The sequence below is a fragment of the Henckelia pumila genome, chromosome 2, assembly GCF_033568475.1.
Source record: "Henckelia pumila isolate YLH828 chromosome 2, ASM3356847v2, whole genome shotgun sequence".
NCBI classification, from domain to species: Eukaryota; Viridiplantae; Streptophyta; class Magnoliopsida; order Lamiales; family Gesneriaceae; genus Henckelia; species Henckelia pumila.
Window position 1 is genome coordinate 135,726,365 of NC_133121.1, and position 19,183 is coordinate 135,745,547.

Sequence of the window (19,183 nt, forward strand, 5' to 3'; positions counted from 1 at the left end):
ATCTAGGATCTAGCGATTGATTGTCTAGAAGAAATTTTTACTATTTGAAATAATTTTGACACAACTTAGTAATTTAAAATAGGTAAAGTTAGGGTTCGTTTGGAGTGGGTGATAAGATAAATAATATAAAGATAAAGTAATATATTGTAATAAAAAATAAATAAAAAATATAGTTAATATAAGATTTGATTTGATTGATAGATTATGGTTTGTTTGATTTAATTGATTATATTTTATATAAAAATAGTAAATTACCATTTTATTATTTTAATAATTAATAAAATATAAATAATATTATTTATAAAAGGTAATATAGTAATTTAAATTCAATGATTTGATTGATGTAAGATAAATAATTAATGTTTTGATTGATGTGGCATAAATAATTGAAAAATGATAAATAATATAGTAAAAAAAACGTGAAATTAGATAAAATTATTTATACATAGATTAATAATACTTAACTTCAAATGAACCATGATTTGCAAATATTGTCTGTTATAGGTCCGGTTTCTTACGACTTACGAGACAAGACATGAGACAAACGAAGGACGTGTAATATAATATCGTTGAAACAAATATTTTTACAATAAAATTTATATACAAATATATCACCAAAATGTTCATATATTTTGTTATACACATACAACATATGTGCTTCGATTGTTAGTATCGTTGAAAATTTAAATGTGTTTATTGAGTTTGATGATTATTATATTATCAATCAAATATTCAAGTATTTCGAAAAAAAAAATTTATCGTTGAAAAATAAAATAATGCTAAAATTTCAATTTCAATAATATTTATAACAATTATGTTGTGACATTTGATTATTATCTCGTTGAATTTTGATATTATATTATGAGATTTTGCATTCAATATATAATGTGATTTGATAAATTATATTTTTGAATTGAATTTATATAATTTAAAAATTGTTGTACAAATTTCGTTGTATATGTAGCATTACTCTAAAAAAATGGTAACGAAATATTGTCATATAACAAAAGTTTTCTCCTTTGAGCCTTTGACTTGTTTGTCGATTAAAAAGTATAGATTGTTGAAACTTGAATTTCAAAAAAAATAAAAATATATATGTATATATCAACAAGTTTTAATTTTTAAAGTTTTGAAAAATAATAAATTAAAATTCTGGTAGCATTGGCACCATCTAAAAAAAATCAAATTTTCGATGCCTCAATTCGATTGTGCAAACAAATGAGCAGAAATAATAATAATAATAATAATCTCACGATTTACGCAGAAGCTGAAGGTTGACGGCTCAATCTCCGGAGCCGATCCAACCATTGATCCTCCGTGACCCGACCCGCCCAATCCGGAGGCGGACCGCCAAATGACACCTCACGCATGGCCTCCATCACTCTGCCAGCGTTCTCCGCCGTCAGGGGAGCGTGGCGACGCCTCTCGTCCTCTCTGAACGCTCTCTCGATCGCCGTCTCCGAATCGGTCGCCGCCTCCTGCTCCTCCTCATCTTCACCGTCGTATTCACGGGATTCCTCACTCAGATCTAGCGATGATATTCCATTCTCCAAGCAGTTCGCTTCGGCGTGGCCATTCGCCAGATGATGGAAATCCAGCTCTTGGTGACCGTTGATCTCATCGTCCGAGTTCCGATCTTCATCCGAGAATTCTCCTTCGTCCACGAAAGATATCGGCTGGTAGTAGTCCGGTGAATCGTCGGGATTGGTGTCGGAATCGCTTCCGCCGCCGCCGTTTCCTGCCAGGCAGTAGTAATCAAAGGCGAAATAGCAAAATTCATCTGAATACAAAGTATCAGAGCTCCTAAATGCGATTCAGAGTAGAAAAAATCAAAAAATCACTCACCTCCGACGAATTCAACAGTCCCGGAGGCTGCCGCGGCGTTCATTTCTCCCTCAGCACCTCCCAAGGTAAATGAAGTATTCCACGTTTATATTATCCAAAAAGGGGGAAATAAAATTAAAGAGTTAATATCTTATTGCCCCTTGGACTTTTTTAGATGCTCGAGTTAGCCCCTCATTATCGTAAATTATTAGCATTTAAATTTTTTATTAGAATTAAATTAGTTGGCTACAATATTTTATTTTATTAATTGATTGTTTAGCAATTTATTTTATTTTATTTTTTATTTTTTTGAACTGAGTATTTAACAGTCTAAGTTGTTACAAAAATAATATGCATTAATCTACATATATTTTAACTCCTTTCAATTTGATTAATTAATGTATTTTAAATAATGTTATAATTTTAAGGATCCTTTCTATTATACAAATGCTAATTTTCTATTATTTTTTTTCTCGCGATGGTTGTTGTAATCAACTTTCAGACTTGAGATTTTGACACAGTAGACTTAATAGCCATATTTTTCTTTTTAATCTAGAGAAATGATTTTATTTTTCATTAGCTTGTTTAATTTTGAAATTATGTTTACTTAGTTTTAAAATTTTAGTTTCGATACATTAATTTTTAATTTCAACATTTTGGTCTAAGTGACGAAGTAACGAAGTAGTACTGAAAAATATTGACATGAATTTTTTTTCACTAAATTTTCAAAGTTTAATTTTGGTATACTAATTTTTAATTTCAGTATTTTGGTCTAAGTGATGACGTAGTATCGAAAAATACTAATATGAAATCGAAAAATATTGGTGTAACATCAAAAAAAAAATTGTTGATATATATGATGTTACATCAACTATTAGATCAAGGTAGCTAAAAATTTAAAATTAATGTAACAAAACCAAATTTTTTAACATAATTGATAAAGTTAATGGGGAAAAAAATATATCAACAAAATATATGTATATATATCATCATCATCATTAAGACAATCTCCATGGGATCGAATTCAGTTAAATCCATCTTTGCAAACTAAATAGAAGCGAATATCTTCAAAGATTAACCGAAAAGGCAAAGATCTTTGGAGTGTAGAAATCAGTGCTGACGTGGAGCAACAAGAAGCTTACGTCTTTGTATGTTGTTCTACAAATAGTAAGTGGTTGAGTACGGTGGTGGGAAACTAGGAAATGGCAATTCCTCTCTTCAATTCAATCGCCGCTATTTCTCACTGCACAAACAAACGATTGAATACCATTTCAACCTTCGATTCTTTGAAACTTCCCCCCATTCACAAAATGAAGAAGTGGGTTTCTTGTTCCCCTACGGATTCCAATTCCCTTGGGTAGAGACTTTGTCACTTAGCTTTCTGAGCTCCGCAACTTTTATCTCCCAATTCCTTTAGTTTATTTTATTTTTTTGGCTCATTACAGACTATGACCTGCTGAATATGTGTAAAGTTCTTGATTTACCTGTTGCAGTTTAGAGGCAGGCGTGTGGTTAAATGTTGGAACTCATCTAATTCCACATCCTAACAAGGTATAACTGTTGTTTTGATGGGCATTTCTTGATTCTTGGTAAACTTCAATTTCTTGTTAGTTTTTTTTTTTTTTTTGTTACCCATCAATTCGTTGAAGTGTGTGGCTTTTTGGCTCTGTGACTTTTGGAAGGTTTATTATCATGGATTGTGCAGGTAGAGAAAGGTGGAGAAGATGCTTTTTTCGTTAGCAGTCATGGTGGGGGAGTTATTGCTGTGGCCGATGGTGTTTCTGGGTAATTTATAAAATATGCTTTTTATGATCTATTTTTTGCTGCATCATTGAATGATGGCCTCGAACAATTTTTGCAAAAAATGTTTATGATTTGGCAGTTGGGCTGAAAAAGATGTGGATCCTGCCCTGTTTTCACGCCAATTGATGGCTAATGCCTCCAGCCTAGTGGAGGATGAGGAGGTATTCAACTATGTATATATTACATCTATATGATGTTATGATCTTTGTATGATTGTTACTAGCATACAAATTGCATGCATTTCAAGTTTTCTTGTCATCTTTCTCCTTATTGTAATGCATTCTTTATAGATTTAGTGTTGGACTGGAATAATCTATGTTGATAACTGATCAACAGGTAAACTACAACCCTCGGAATCTGATTAGGAAGGCACATGCCGCGGTCTCTACCGTTGGATCAGCCACTGTGTAGGTTCTTTTAAGTTTTGTTTTTAGTTTTTCGAATGGCACCTTTGTAGGGACAAGACAAGCTTGGCCTTTTCATGCTATTCCTGATGGTGTGCATACTTAATCCCTTGGTAGCTTTGGATCATGTTGGACCTACATGTACTATTCACTTGATGTGTTTTTTGAGTGTCGCGTGTTGGTGCCTGATGTAATGCTACTAAATTTCGGTTTACCTTTTAGGGCTGTTGCAATGTTAGAAAGGAATGGGACGTTGAAGATTGCCAATGTGGGGGATTGTGGTGTTAAAGTAATACGCAAAGGTGAGGTGATATTGCACTCTCTCAATGCTTTCGTTTCCTATCTCTTAGGACATTACAGTTTCCACTTTTCATTTGTTATTGTTCAAATAAGGATCTTGATGATTCTTGCCCTCGATTTATAGGTCGAGTAACATTTTCCACATCACCACAAGAACATTATTTCGACTGTCCATATCAGTTGAGCTCGGAGACTGTTGGTCAGACGTTCCTTGATGCCACGGTATCGTATTCATCCACCCGTTGAAGAGCATCCTCTGATTTTTTTTGACAACTTAACTTTAGATTCCCTTATTTTTCTCAAAATTCATTATATTTCTTGGTCCCAACACATTTTTGTTTTATCTGATTCTGTTAAATTACAGGTGACGAGCATCGAGTTAATGGAAGAGGATATGGTTGTGATGGGCTCAGATGGGCTCTTTGATAATCTTTTTGACCAAGAAATTATTTCAATAGTTGGCTCATGTGATGATGTTTCCGATGCTGGTATGGTGAAATACAGTTTTTCTTCCTACGAATTCTAAATCTTGGTTGGGTAGTTTTATGGTGTTTTGATTGATATATCTGGATGCTAGCAAAGGCATTGGCTAATTTAGCTCATACCCATTCGAAGGATTCTAGTTTTGAATCCCCTTATTCACTGGAAGCCCGAGTTCATGTGAGTTAAACATATTTCTGTATCCCTACAACTACATAATGTCCTTCCTCACATTATTGATTGCATGAGAAAGTGGTTTTCGTGATCAGGGTTTCGACGTTCCTTGGTGGAAGAAACTTTTGGGAATGAAGTTAACAGGTGGAAAGCTTGATGATATTACTGTAATTGTTGGGCAGGTGAAGAGCTCAATGAGCTAGCTCCAATTTCCCTCAGATTGACCATTGATGATGATGATAGCCTAATAAACCAGGTTTGGATGTTTTTTCATTCAAAAAAATGCATGGGCTAGTTGGTTTTGTCATCTCTTAAATAGTTTTTTCTCTTCAAGCAGAAGAAATTGGATGATAAACTTTCAGGGTGCGTTTGGCTGGAGGAATAGCCCTGCTGTACATGTGATTTCATTTTACCAATCGCATTCGGGAGAGACCTTGGTGGCTATTTTCCCCGACTTAAATCCTTCTCAGGTGGTTTGATTAATTAACATCTTCTGTAGAACATTTTCCATTTTGTGGCCTACGATGAGATCAAAATCCACAGAGGAAATAAAGATTAGATGGTATTATATTGTGGAGTCTCTGTATGTTATTGGCAATTGTCGCACCAACGCTATATCATTTGCCATATAAATCACATTTTATATGAAATTATAGCCGTTTGTTATACTATCTAAAATTTACTTATTTGACGCCGTCTGTTTCGCACCAAACATTTATCATGTTTCATTTTGACTAAAGATAAACTGTTCTGATGATGAATGACCTGTGACTCACATACGAGAATTAAAAAAAATCAAAGCTTTAATTTCGAGCTCAAGTTCTAGAGTACTCTCGATCTTTACCGTCCCATATGACATGCCTGGATAAGGATGCACATACATACAAACCTATAAGTTGAATCGGAGGAGCGTTCTGCAATTTAGAGGGTCAATTTTTAATAGGCATCAATCAAATGCAAGTAGGAAGTAGGAACAACAGTTGCGTATGATCTCAAAAATTAATGAGAAATTGATCCTTTTAAAACTACCAGATTATTGCAACTGAAAAGTAAACCACAATAACAACACATGGTGAATAAATACCGCCGCTGCTATGGAAATGGCTGCCTCTAACATTCGTATGAATCACATCATCACTCCAAAGAATTCCGCCGCTATGTAAAATGGCTGCCTAACATTCGTATGAATCACATCACCACTCCAAAGAATTCCATCAAATCATCAGCAAGCGGTTCTATCTCTGGCCACATTGCTTGCCATGATCATACAAGGTATCTACCGAGACAAAAAGGAAAAAAATGAAAAAGCAACTGTCTGCCTCTTTCTCATGTCTGGTTGTCACTTTGGTTGGTTACGTTTAATTCTTGGAAAAAAGATTTCGCAGCTTCATATGTTGACCAGCATATTGCGGCAGCTGGAGCATGGAAGAGCATTCTAGGCATCCACCCTCTCAGAAGACCACGATATCCATCTTTCTCTACTATTGTTCGAACAACATCACGGATTGAACCATTAACAAATCTATCACATCCACAGACACCCTGCGAAATGTCGAAGATTAAGAATGACACAAGTAGTTCAAAAACTCACATACAATCACAGAAGATTAAAGTGCAAGGCAGGCGACAAACTAATCTAATTTGCTGGGTATTTGAGTTTGGGGCAGACGCTTGTTTTGGACGGGGGCATTAATTCAAAAAAAAATAAAACAAGTTTCACCAGCAGTTCCAGTGGTCTTATTTTACCTTGGGTACCTTCCGAAGAAACTCAACATGATTACAAAATTTACAGAATGTTTGGACTTCCAATCAAGATAAAAGTGGTGGGTTGACCGAGACTGAAACGAGATGTTGCCACATGTATCTCTACATTCATTACATCATTTTGTGCAACTTTACATCATCATTCGTTGTATAGTGAGACCTATGGATTTTAGAGGACAGTTGAGGAGTTGCAACTGTTTGGTATATGACGAGGAACACAAATCCCAAAAATCAGTTTGGATTGCTTAGAACGGAGGATATTATAGCCAAAGAGATTAAAACAAGGGCTTCAAGCAAGTAAGCAATGTTCCACGCTATGAGTGACGATCACGCTTTTATCTTTTGATTTGATGATGATGTATCGACATTACAGCTGCACAAGGTTCCAGTCTCCACCAGTTTAATAGGAATTAGCTGATAAATCGAGTTGTGCTTCATGTCAAGGAAGAATATGGAGGCCATCAGCCGTTTCTATCTTTTTGTCCATAGTAAGTATGGTCAAAGGAAGTAGTGAGAAGTGATCTAGAATATACATGTACCAAAGATAATCAATAAGTTCCTCAAAAAGAAGTAGTGAGAAGTGATCTAGAATATACATGTACCAAAGATAATCAATAAGTTCCTCAAAAGGGAAAAAAGGTAATCAATAAGAAGAATTTGACAATAACCAGGTAGTTAAATATTTATTACAGACACAGCCTTCTTTTTTGCAGAAGGCTAGATCAAGAATAGGTTAAGTGCATCTCAAGAAACTTGGCACTAGGCTCAAGAAATCTTTTAGTAAAAGAAAAACAGAACTTGCATAAAGTAACCATATTCCCTCTATTTTTTCAACCGACAGATTAATATGTCGATTAACATAAATATCCTTTCATTCTCCAAAACCACGGTTTTTATCAACCAAGATTTGGTGAAGTGCCGAAATCACAAATCCGGGGACAAACAGAAATCAACTTGCTCTATAGTAAAATCAATCAATCGTCAAGTTCATATCAAAACGAAAGAACTTAGAGCACATTGCCAAATTTACAAAGAAAATATGTCCATGATCACATAACTTTCACCAGCCTAACATTTACACAAGAAACAAGAGTAAAATTAAATACCTGGCACTGTAGCTGAGTCTTCACGACATCAAGAGGTGTGGTAACGGCTGCTGACAATGCCCCTGCCATTGCTCCAGCTGTAGCATGAACCACCAACCGCTCATCGCTCACACTCTCCGGTGAAACCTCCATTAAACCTCTTTTTGCCGCCTCATAGGTAGCAAAATGCACGGCCGTGAAAGGAGCATTCATTAGCACAGTAGTTCTATAAGATGCATAGAAAGCCCTAATACCCTCCTCCCTCAGCACCCTCATCACACAATCCGACACCCCGTGATAAGGGCTACTACTCAATTGAAGTCTCTGCTTCACCATATCCATTGGCGTAAACACCGCATCGCTAGCAACAGTGGCACAAACACCCGACAGGGCATGTGCCACCGAATTATTAGGATTCCCCCCAGAAAAATTCTTCTTACAGAGTTCATAAACCGAGAAGTAAACGGCATGCGCGGGGCCAGCACCAAGCCCCATGGCGCCAATGCCGCGGTAGAGGCCTCTAAGGCCGTCTGATCTCAGAATAGATTGAAGGGCCTGCTTAACACTAGCAGATCGAATTGGGCAGGAGCCGAGGACTTGCATCTGGGTTTTAACCGTGTCAACCGGGAACATCGCCATGTGCTCAACCATTCCAGCCACTGATCCAGCAATCATGAACTGCGAAAAGCGAAGCCCATCGTGCGCCTCCGCGGCGATCTCCGAACGGTATTCCTGCGGCTGGGTCATCTGAATGAGGTCGGGATTCTGAAACTTGGGGGAGGCGTCGGTTGCCATTAAAAAAATCGTATACCGAAATCAGTCTAGGGTTGAAGAGAGGATTTTTGGCGCAACAATCTATCTCCATACAAGGGCTTAGAAACATAGATTGGTATTCATGCGGGCGGTGAACTGGAACATAGAAAGAAAAGTCAGAACCGGAATGTGTTCAATGTAGAAGATTCGGACGCTGTAAAAAGTGGATTTTTCAAATTAGGGTTTCCTTAATTGGGATTTCGCGGTAATTCGTGCGTTACTTATTATAAAATAAATTGTCATACAACAATGCCCGTTAATAGTTTTTTCAAGACCATGGTACAAATCCATGGACGGGAAATGAAGCTTTTTATTGGATCCAATATATGGCCCATTTACGGCCCATTCCATAATGTGTCAATTCATGCAGTTCTAAAAAAAGTTTTGGTCAGATTAATAAAATTCTACTAACGTCCCTTGCAACGTCTTGTTACACGCACTAAATAATCCATTTTTTTTATAAAATTATATTTTAATTAAAATTTTTAAATAAAATGATTGTACTGTATATTAAATAGAAAAATTGGGAGAAAAAATAAGATAAATAGTTAGATGAAAAAAAGAAAAAAATTGAGATAGTATTGGGAAGCGGTTTATGGTGTGTTTTTTTTTATATATATTTATTCTATATTTTTGTGCACATACCAAAAGATCAATTAAATGTTTCTTACATAATAGTAGTAATAGACTAGTCCTCACGTGCACGCATTGTGTGCGTATTCAGTCCGTTTTTTTAACAAAAAATCAAAAATAAAATTAGAGAATAATTTTAAAAGTGTTTTTTGTATATAAATAAATAAATTTTATAAAAGTAGTATTTTCGTAAATTAATAGTTATCAATGGATTAAAAAAACGTCATTTTGGTAATTAAATATATATTAAAGATTAAAAGCAAAGGGGTTGGCCATACCGACGTACCAACCCCTCAACTTTAATAAAATAGAAAATATGGAAAATAAATATACATATATATATATATATATATAATTTAATACATAATTTTTTGTGTTATTTAGGTTTCGTTCAAACATTTACTTTAAAAGGTTTTAGTGTTTTATAAAAGGAAAAAAATTTAAAATATGTGTTTTGATACAATTTTTGTAAAATATTTTTTTAAAAGTGTTCTTCAAGTATAGTTTTTGTGAGACCTCGGTGTTAAACGACTAATCTTGGATTAACTACACTAAAGCATGCAAGAACCAAGACTAAAATAAAACTGAAATATTTTTTTTTTTAAAGAGGGTGTGCTCGGTCTGCTAAAAAGTGCAGACCGTGCGCCTCCAACACAACAACCTGTTGTTTTTCTCGATGGGGTGTGCGCTCGGTCTGCTAAAAAGTGCCGAACGAGCGCCCCCTGCTGCAGAACAAAGAAACAGCAGGATTCAACAAGGCTCAACCCAGCATTTTCAAATCAACATCATGCACTACAAATCCAAGGATACAACATGCATAAATCCATTACAAGGTAGTTCTAAAGTTAAACAATCTCAACTAGTAGAACATGCTTCAATCTAACTTATTCAAATAATACAACAACAAGAGTTCGAATACAATCTAAGTTCGATTACAATTCGACTCCCAAAACACCAAGTCTTACTTCTAATCAACTCAACCCTTAGCCATGCTGCCTCTGACTCGGTCCTGCCCCACCTGTTGCCAAGCACACAAACAAAGACAAGACAACAGCCGGATAATCCGGTGAAAATTAATATTCCCAATAAAAGAGACTGACATGCAATCATAAAAACATATCAAGTCATATATGAACTCGTTCCTCATATAATCAATTAATCCAGTCAAGTACTGAATTTAAAATGATATGCATGTCTTTAAAACTTCTGGATTATCAAACTCAGATAATCAAATGGAATTATTCTATTCTTTCTTTCTTCGGTTTGGGATCCCGAAGTTAAAACATCCAACAATCACACCGACTCCCCTCTCGAGGTGGACGTTGTTGGAAAACGGTGTTCAGATCAATTAGAATTGATACCCGGTGCAACGAAAGTTTAAAAATTTATTTTATTAATATGGAACGATTCCATATCTGGGTATCAAAACTTTTACGATTAAATTTGTGTAAGTAAAATAAATAATCACTATTAAATATTTTACCTTTGTCAAGCAAAAGCTTGATTATGGGCTCCAACAGAATTTAATCTGCTCTTCTTGTAAATCCCGGGAACTGATGGCGTCACGATCTTTCTCCGGAATTAGGTCCACGAATGGAAAACAGAAACCCTCTGATCGACTGCACTAAAAATCAATCAGAAGTTTGCGTAGAGAATAAACAGATATGATCTGTTAATTCAGAATTGTAATTTTTCACAAAAATCACAAGACTGAATTTTCTCCGAAAAGGGACAAGGATTTTCGAAAAACCCTTAGAAAATAATATGTGGTGTTTTCGAAAATTCTAATAATTAATTGCATGCAATTTTCAAACACTTCACATATATTTATAGATAATTTCTAGTTATAATTGTATCAGGACTCTAACTCCTTAAAGCCCACAATCCATAACTTAAGCCCAACAAGCCAAGCCCGTTGTTATAGAAATTAATATAAAATTCATCGTGACTCCGATTGATAAACTGATTTCACCAATGTGCACAGAAACCATTTCTGCATCTTTTAGAGTCAAGATAATTTTTCTGAATCCGAATTCAGTGATTTCCAAAAATGCTCATCCCTATGTCATTCTAGGAAATCTCACTCCCTTTAGTTAAGAAGTCCAACTTCTCTTTCATTAAATTTAACTCTTTAAATTTAACTATCTCTACGGGGTTTTAGTAATCCATTACTTGTGTAACCCTCAATGGTTCAGGAATACAGCTAGCCGTGGGCTCACAACTCCTTGTGACTCGGAACAACAATTTCCGACTTACCCATCGAATCATGGTAAGAGCGCCTAGCAACATCGCCCCATGATTCCCTAGGTATTATTGATAGTGCCTGCAAGAACCAGTAGATTTTGGTTAGCGTACAGTACGGTCCCTTCAACCATATATCCCGATCGAATCAACAACCATTGGTATATCGAGAGTCGTTCGAGATTCGATAACTATGCATAACATCTTGGAGATCAAATAGTGACATCGCATGTGTTACTAGGAAAACCCATTAACCTAAAACACATCATGTACTCTGGCCAGAGATTCGTCACACTAATATCTCCTCAGATCGCATAGGATATCCACACTCGCAAGTATGTGGTGAATCCTTGACAACAAAGCATCGACTCCTATATGTGTCGTAACTGTACCCAATCCCGACACCTGATGACCCCAATAGAGTCGGTAAACGAGTCAAAGTACAGTACTAGCATATAGAGTCTCAATGATGTTTCAAGTAATAAGGACTAATGGTGTACAACCAAAACCGCGGACTTTATCCACTCGATAAGTGATAACCACTTGGAAAGTCCGAATAGGGTAGTTCGATCATTCATCATATGAATATCCATTTGCATGCTTTGAACATCTCTATGTTCCATATCAATGAAACGTGGTACTCGGCATCGCAAATGCTAGTCTCAATCTCGAGCGATCCTTATCCTTATTTGCGGACGGCTCAATTGACTAGGAACTGTTTAGAATATACAGTGACTATAAGATGTGTTTCATGATAGTCATCCCCATGTGCTACCACATCTTACATACACTATAGTATATTCAAGGTCTTTATCAAAACAACAATAGTATATCATAATATAACAATATGAAGAAATATAAAGTCAATGCCATTATAAAAGTGTAAATTATATTAAACAAAAGATTGTTTTACATAGAGTCATAAAAGCCCTTAGCCACAAGTTGGCTAACCAGGCACTCACTCTTTCAATCTTCCACTTGCCGTAAAGCCAACTAGTCATACTACGTAATCCCATTGCTTCGCGATGTTTGTCAAACAATGGTCCTGGCAAGGGCTTAGTAAGCGGATCAGCGATATTGTCTGTAGAGGCCACTCTCTCGACACTGATGTCTCCTCTTTCCACGATCTCCCGGATGATGTGGTATTTCCTCAGTACGTGTTTGGACTTCTGATGAGACCTTGGTTCCTTTGCTTGAGCAACGGCACCCGTGTTGTCACAGTACACCGGGACTGGACCAACAGCTTCAGGAATTACACCCAACTCTTGGATGAATTTCTTTATCCAAACCGCCTCTTTAGCAGCAGCTGATGCTTCAATGTATTCTGCCTCAGTGGTGGAATCCGCTGTGGTGTCCTGCTTGGAACTCTTCCAAGAGACAGCACCGCCATTGAGCACGAATACAAATCCAGAGGTTGATTTCGAGTCATCCACATCACATTGGAAGCTAGAGTCGGTATAGCCTTCCAACTTCAATTCTCTCCCTCCATAAACCATGAACAAATTCTTAGTCCTTCGGAAGTACTTAAGAATATCCTTCACGGCTTTCCAATGCATTTGACCGGGATTGGCTTGGTATCTGCTCGTGACGCTCAGAGCATAGGCCACATCCGGTCTGGTAAATATCATCCCATACATGATACTACCTATGGCTGACGCATATGACACGTGTGTCATCTTCTCTATCTCTTCGTCAGTTTTGGGACACATAGACTTGGATAGAGAAACTCCATGACACATAGGTAGATGTCCTCTCTTGGACTCATCCATAGAAAACGTTTTCAATATGGTGTCGATGTAGGTTGATTGAGTGAGTCCTATCATTCTTTTAGATCTATCTCTATAGATCTGAATTCCTAGAATATAGGATGCCTCACCTAAATCCTTCATCGAGAATCTACCTGATAACCATATCTTTGTTGACTGCAACATCCCTACATCATTTCCCATGAGTAGGATGTCATCAACATAAAGTACTAAGAATGTTACCGCATTCTTAACTACTTTCTTGTACACGCATGGTTCCTCCGGGTTCTTGATGAAACCAAAATCCTTTATTGTTTCATCAAATTTCTGGTTCCAACTTCTTGATGCTTGTTTGAGACCATAGATTGATCTCTGAAGCTTGCATACCTTATGCTCGATTCCCATGGATGTGTATCCCTCAGGTTGCGTCATATAGATCTCTTCCTTAATGTTTCCATTAAGAAATGCAGTCTTTACATCCATTTGCCATATCTCATAGTCATACCATGCTGCTATGGCAATAAGGATTCTTATGGACTTGAACATTGCGACTGGTGAAAAGGTTTCATCATAGTCAACTCCTTGTCTTTGAGCATAACCTTTTGCCACCAATCGTGTCTTATAGGTCAATACCTTTCCATCAGGCTCAAGCTTTCTCTTGTAGATCCATTTGCACCCAATTGGAACAATTCCATCGGGAGGATCTACTAAAGACCAAACTTGGTTAGAATGCATCGAGTCTATTTCCGATTGCATAGCTTCAAGCCATAAATTCGAATCCGCATCATAAATTGCTTCCTTGAAGTTTCTTGGATCACATCCAATGACGGGTTCACTTTGATCCCCTTCAAGAAGAAGACCATATCTAATAGGAGGCCTAGAAGTCCTCTCGAATCTCATAGTAATAGGCGTGTCTTGTGATGATTCTTGAGGTGTAGGATCGCTATTTTGTATCTCGGGTTCTTCTCGAATTTCTTCGAGTTCCATCATCTTGCCTTTCTTATCCAATAAGAACTCCTTCTCCAAGAAGGTGGCATTCCTTGAAACAAACACTTTTGTTTCAGCAGGATGATAGAAATAATATCCGATTGAATTCTTTGGATACCCTACAAAATAACATAAAGTGGATCGACTATCCAATTTATCTCCCACTGTCTGCTTCACGTAAGCAGGACATCCCCAAATCCTCAAGTACGAATACTTAGGAGCTTTGCCATTCCATAACTCGTATGGTGTTTTATTTACTGCTTTAGTGTGGACGTTGTTTAACAACAATACCGCCGTTTCAAGCGCGTAGCCCCAAAACGAAGGTGGGAGCTCAGTGAAGCTCATCATGGATCGAACCATGTCCAACAAAGTTCGATTGCGACGCTCCGAAACACCATTAAGCTGAGGTGTAATAGGAGGAGTCCACTGAGAGAGAATTCCATTCTCTTTTAGATAGTCCAAAAACTCGGTACTTAAGTATTCTCCACCTCGATCCGATCGAAGTGCCTTAATACTTTTACCTAGTTTGTTTTCTACTTCAGCCTTGAATTCTTTGAACTTTTCAAATGCTTCAGACTTATATTTCATTAAATATAAATACCCATACCTAGAATGATCATCAGTAAAGGTAATGAAGTAGGTGTTGCCACATTTAGTACCAATCCTAAATGGACCACAAACATCTGTATGGATCAAATCCAACAGATTTTGACTACGCTCAGGTTTCCCTTTGAAAGGAGATTTAGTCATTTTTTCCTTTAGGCAGGACTCACAAGTAGGTAGAGAGTTAATATCAGACATATCAAACATGCCCTCTCCCACTAGCTTGTTCATCCTCCTTGAGAAAATATGACCTAGCCTAGCATGCCAAATGTTTGCCTGACTATTGTCCTTCCTTTTAATTGTTGTTACCGGTTTATCAACATAATTAATTGGAACGTCTTTTAATTTTAAGATATATAGATCGTTTTCAAGTTGTCCATTTCCAATCAAACATTCATTCTTGTAAATATTACAAATCCCATTCACAAAATTGCAAGAAAAACCATCTCTATCAAGCATAGAAATAGATATAATGTTTTTGACCAAATCCGGAACATATAAAACATCTCTCAAAAATAACTTAAAATTGTTCTGCAAAACTAAATAAATGTCTCCTATAGCTTTGGCTTCGACTCTAGAACCATTCCCGAGCCTTAGCTGGGTCTCACCCATCCTTAGCTTACGACTTCTTGTCATCACCTGCAAATCATTGCAAATGTGAGATCCACATCCGGTATCCAATACCCAAGAAGAAGTATTAAGCGAAACATTTATTTCAATGTAAAACATACCCTTTGCAGTTCGCAACTGTTCGAGGTATTCTTTGCAGTTACATTTCCAATGACCGGGTTTCTTGCAGTAATGGCAAACGTTTTCATCTTTTATCTCAATTGAAGCCTTGGACTTTTCCTTCTTATTTGGTACAATCTTCTTGGGCGGGGCAGAACGTTTCTTACCCTTTCCACTTGGTCTTTTCTTAGAGTTAGAAGAGGAGCCAACCAAGAGTACCGGTTTATCCTTTTTTAGTGTGGCTTCATATGTGACAAGCATATTGACCATCTCTTCAAGGGTGGCCTCTATCTTGTTCATATTGAAGTTCATCACAAAACCGTCAAACGATGAAGGAAGTGATAGAAGAAACAAGTCCGCCCTAAGTTCATGCTCCAAAGTCAAGTCGAGTGTTACCAACTTTTCAATGAGCCCAATCATGCGTACCCCATGCTCACGGACCGAAGTCCCATCTCGCATGCGGCTCGTCATGAGCTCTCTGACGGTGGCATACCTCTCCGATCTTGACTGAGCTCCAAAGAGTTCCTTGAGGTTCTTGTGAATGTCAGCAGCATTCACGGCATCCTCGAATCTCCTTTGAAGCTCATCAGACATTGAAGCCTGCATGTAGCATTTGGCCTTGATATCATGGTCCCACCATAAATCAAGTTTGGCCAACTATTCCGGACTTGTATTAGCCGGGGCTTCCTTCGGATGCGGCTTCTCTAACACGTAGAAAGCTTTTTCCGAAGTGAGAATAATTTTCAACTTACGGAACCATTCCGTATAGTTTGCGCCAGTCAATTTGTTTTGTTCGAGAATTGAAAACAGTGGATTGCGAGAAGTCATTGTAATAGTATACTGAAAATGAAACAGACAATAATCAATGATTTGTTTAATTAATTTACTAAGACATAAAATATGGCGAATTTCATTTTATGAATTACACTCCCACTATTTTGACGATTTCACTACCCTCTAGTGAAAACGAGAAACATTTTCTTTAGTGGGAACATGGAGTCCAATTGACAAACTATGGTCCCGAATAATATCAGCCAACCATAATTTTCAAAAGGTAGAGCCCAATTGCTTCCAAAGCAACCTCCATGTTTTTACCTCATGTCCAATAAGGGCCCAATAATATGACACCGTTTATTGTGACATGTCAAGATGACCCATCAATATTAAGTTGTGATGGACGGTCGCCATGTGGATCCCCAATAATATGAGCCAATCCCATGGGAGTTCCACCCAACTTACAACATGTGTCGATCCAATGTACAGCTTTCCGACGAACGGCCCCCCCCCCCCAATAATATGAGCCGGACCGTATCCGCGGGTAGCATCACATACATTGATCGTTGATGGAAGGTAGGAATTTTTAAACAATATTTAAAATTCCTTTTGTTTATCTTGATATCAATTTTAAATCATATTTAAAATGAGGAATTCTATTTTGAAAATTTGTCTCATCATGCAATTTATGTATGCTTGCGGGATTCATACAATTTTGTCTAAACATGCATACATCAATAATATCATATATTATTTAAGGATGATCGATCCCATTAACTAATCGACCCGTGGTTGCCAATCACGAGTCTAATTCCAATCCTAGGTGATATGTAAGTATGCAATGCAATCCTATTACATTGTGCTTCCAATTTACATTTCTTCGGTCTTCATTGTCTGTTGGGCCCACCATTTCTTCAAATCTTTGTCTCCCACTAAGTCTAATAAATTTACATTAAATTTCGATGACAAATATGAGATACATTTTAGGGGTGGAAACGGGCCATAAACCAGGCCCACTTTTATTACATATGACAATCATATTGGGCTATAAACCAAGCCCATTAATAAACACCAACAACAATAAGACAAATGTAAATCACCTAACATACACCTAAAACATTGGTCATGACAATCGATCATCGTTTTATCCAATAATTAATTCAATAATTAAAATAATTGGATAAACATGCAATGGCATCATAATTAAAAGATAAAATCATATTTTATCTTATCCATCCATAAGATCATATCTTATCATCAATTGCACCAAAATAATTAATTTTATAAAATCTAATTTAACGGATAAAATTTATAAATTTTACAAAAATTCAAATTTATCCAAAAATCAATTTTAAAAATTTCGGACTCGAACAATTCGATCCGATGCCTCGTGATCTAATCAAAAACAATTTTCGATCGGATCAAACACTAGAATTCAAAAATTCAAAATTTTTTCAAAAATTAAAATTTTTAATTTTCCGGGCTGCCCGGGACAATCCCGGGCAGCCCGTGCCCCGACCGGGGCTCGGGCTAGGCAGCCCGTCGCTGCCCGTGTTTTGCCCGTCAAAAATTTAATTTTTAAAAATTTGTTTTGTTTCAAAAACCGAGGCTTAAAAATTTTGTACAATCGATTAATTTAATCGTTTGATCTGAGCAACCTGGCTTTGATACCACTGTTGGAAAACGGTGTTCAAATCAATTAGAATTGATACCCGGTGCAGCGGAAGTTTAAAAATTTATTTTATTAATATGGAACGATTTCATATCTGGGTATCAAAACTTTTACGATTAAATTTGTGTAAGTAAAATAAATAATCACTATTAAATATTTTACCTTTGTCAAGCAAAAGCTTGATTATGGACTCCAACAGAATTTAATCTGCTCTTCTTGTAAATCCCGGGAACTGATGGCGTCACGATCTTTCTCTGGAATTAGGTCCACGAATGGAAAACAGAAACCCTCTGATTGACTGCACTAGAAATCAATCAGAAGTTTGCGTAGAGAATAAACAGATATGATCTGTTAATTCAGAATTGTAATTTTTCACAAAAATCACAAGACTGAATTTTCTCCGAAAAGGGACAAGGATTTTCGAAAAACCCTTAGAAAATAATATGTGGTGTTTTCGAAAATTCTAATAATTAATTGCATGCAATTTTCGAACACTGCACATATATTTATAGATAATTTCTAGTTATAATTGTATCAGGACTCTAACTCCTTAAAGTCCACAATCCATAACTTAAGCCCAACAAGCCAAGCCCGTTGTTATAGAAATTAATATAAAATTCATCGTGACTCCGATTGATAAACTGATTTCACCAATGTGCACAGAAACCATTTCTGCATCTTTTAGAGTCAAGATAATTTTTCTGAATCCGAATTCAGTGATTTCCAAAAATGCCCATCCCTATGTCATTTTAGGAAATCCCACTCCCTTTAGTTAAGAAGTCCAACTTCTCTTTCATTAAATTTAACTCTTTAAATTTAACTATCTCTACGGGGTTTTAGTAATCCATTACTTGTGTAACCCTCAATGGTTCAGGAATACAGCTAGCCGTGGGCTCACAACTCCTTGTGACTCGGAACAACAATTTCCGACTTACCCATCGAATCATGGTAAGAGCGCCTAGCAACATCGCCCCATGATTCCCTAGGTATTACTGATAGTGCCTGCAAGAACCAGTAGATTTTGGTTAGCGTACAGTACGGTCCCTTCAACCATATATCCCGATCGAATCAACAACCATTGGTATATTGAGAGTCGTTCGAGATTCGATAACTATGCATAACATCTTGGAGATCAAATAGTGACATTGCATG

At 36.7% G+C, this 19,183-nt stretch overlaps 3 protein-coding genes across 6 annotated transcripts; 1 reads left to right on the forward strand and 2 right to left on the reverse strand.

Moving 5' to 3' along the window:
- Nucleotides 1–1,172: 1,172 nt before the first annotated feature.
- LOC140882198 (uncharacterized) lies at nt 1,173–1,922 on the reverse strand. Its single transcript, XM_073288023.1, has 2 exons — nt 1,846–1,922; nt 1,173–1,738 (listed from the first exon to the last, which is right to left on the reverse strand). Exons 1-2 carry the CDS (start codon nt 1,886–1,888, stop codon nt 1,257–1,259), a joined length of 525 nt encoding a protein of 174 aa, XP_073144124.1. The 5' UTR covers nt 1,889–1,922; the 3' UTR covers nt 1,173–1,256.
- Nucleotides 1,778–5,241, forward strand: LOC140882197 (probable protein phosphatase 2C 1). Of its 4 annotated transcripts, none has more exons than XM_073288021.1 (10): nt 1,778–1,910; nt 3,318–3,375; nt 3,530–3,609; nt 3,707–3,788; nt 3,964–4,034; nt 4,254–4,333; nt 4,456–4,553; nt 4,696–4,819; nt 4,909–4,991; nt 5,081–5,241. In XM_073288021.1, the coding sequence occupies exons 4-10, from the start codon at nt 3,753–3,755 to the stop codon at nt 5,186–5,188; spliced, it is 600 nt and encodes a 199-aa protein (XP_073144122.1). In that variant the 5' UTR covers nt 1,778–1,910; nt 3,318–3,375; nt 3,530–3,609; nt 3,707–3,752; the 3' UTR covers nt 5,189–5,241. The 4 variants fall into 4 exon arrangements, 3 of the variants coding, with proteins under 3 accessions (XP_073144122.1, XP_073144121.1, XP_073144123.1); XR_012150153.1 differs by lacking the exon at nt 1,778–1,910 and adding an exon at nt 2,849–3,181 and having other exon boundaries at nt 4,914–4,991; XM_073288020.1 differs by lacking the exon at nt 1,778–1,910 and adding an exon at nt 2,849–3,181.
- Nucleotides 5,242–5,922: 681 nt separating this feature from the next.
- LOC140882405 (uncharacterized) lies at nt 5,923–8,835 on the reverse strand. Its single transcript, XM_073288394.1, has 2 exons — nt 7,856–8,835; nt 5,923–6,527 (listed from the first exon to the last, which is right to left on the reverse strand). Exons 1-2 carry the CDS (start codon nt 8,627–8,629, stop codon nt 6,312–6,314), a joined length of 990 nt encoding a protein of 329 aa, XP_073144495.1. The 5' UTR covers nt 8,630–8,835; the 3' UTR covers nt 5,923–6,311.
- Between the last annotated feature and the right edge of the window lie 10,348 nt (nt 8,836–19,183).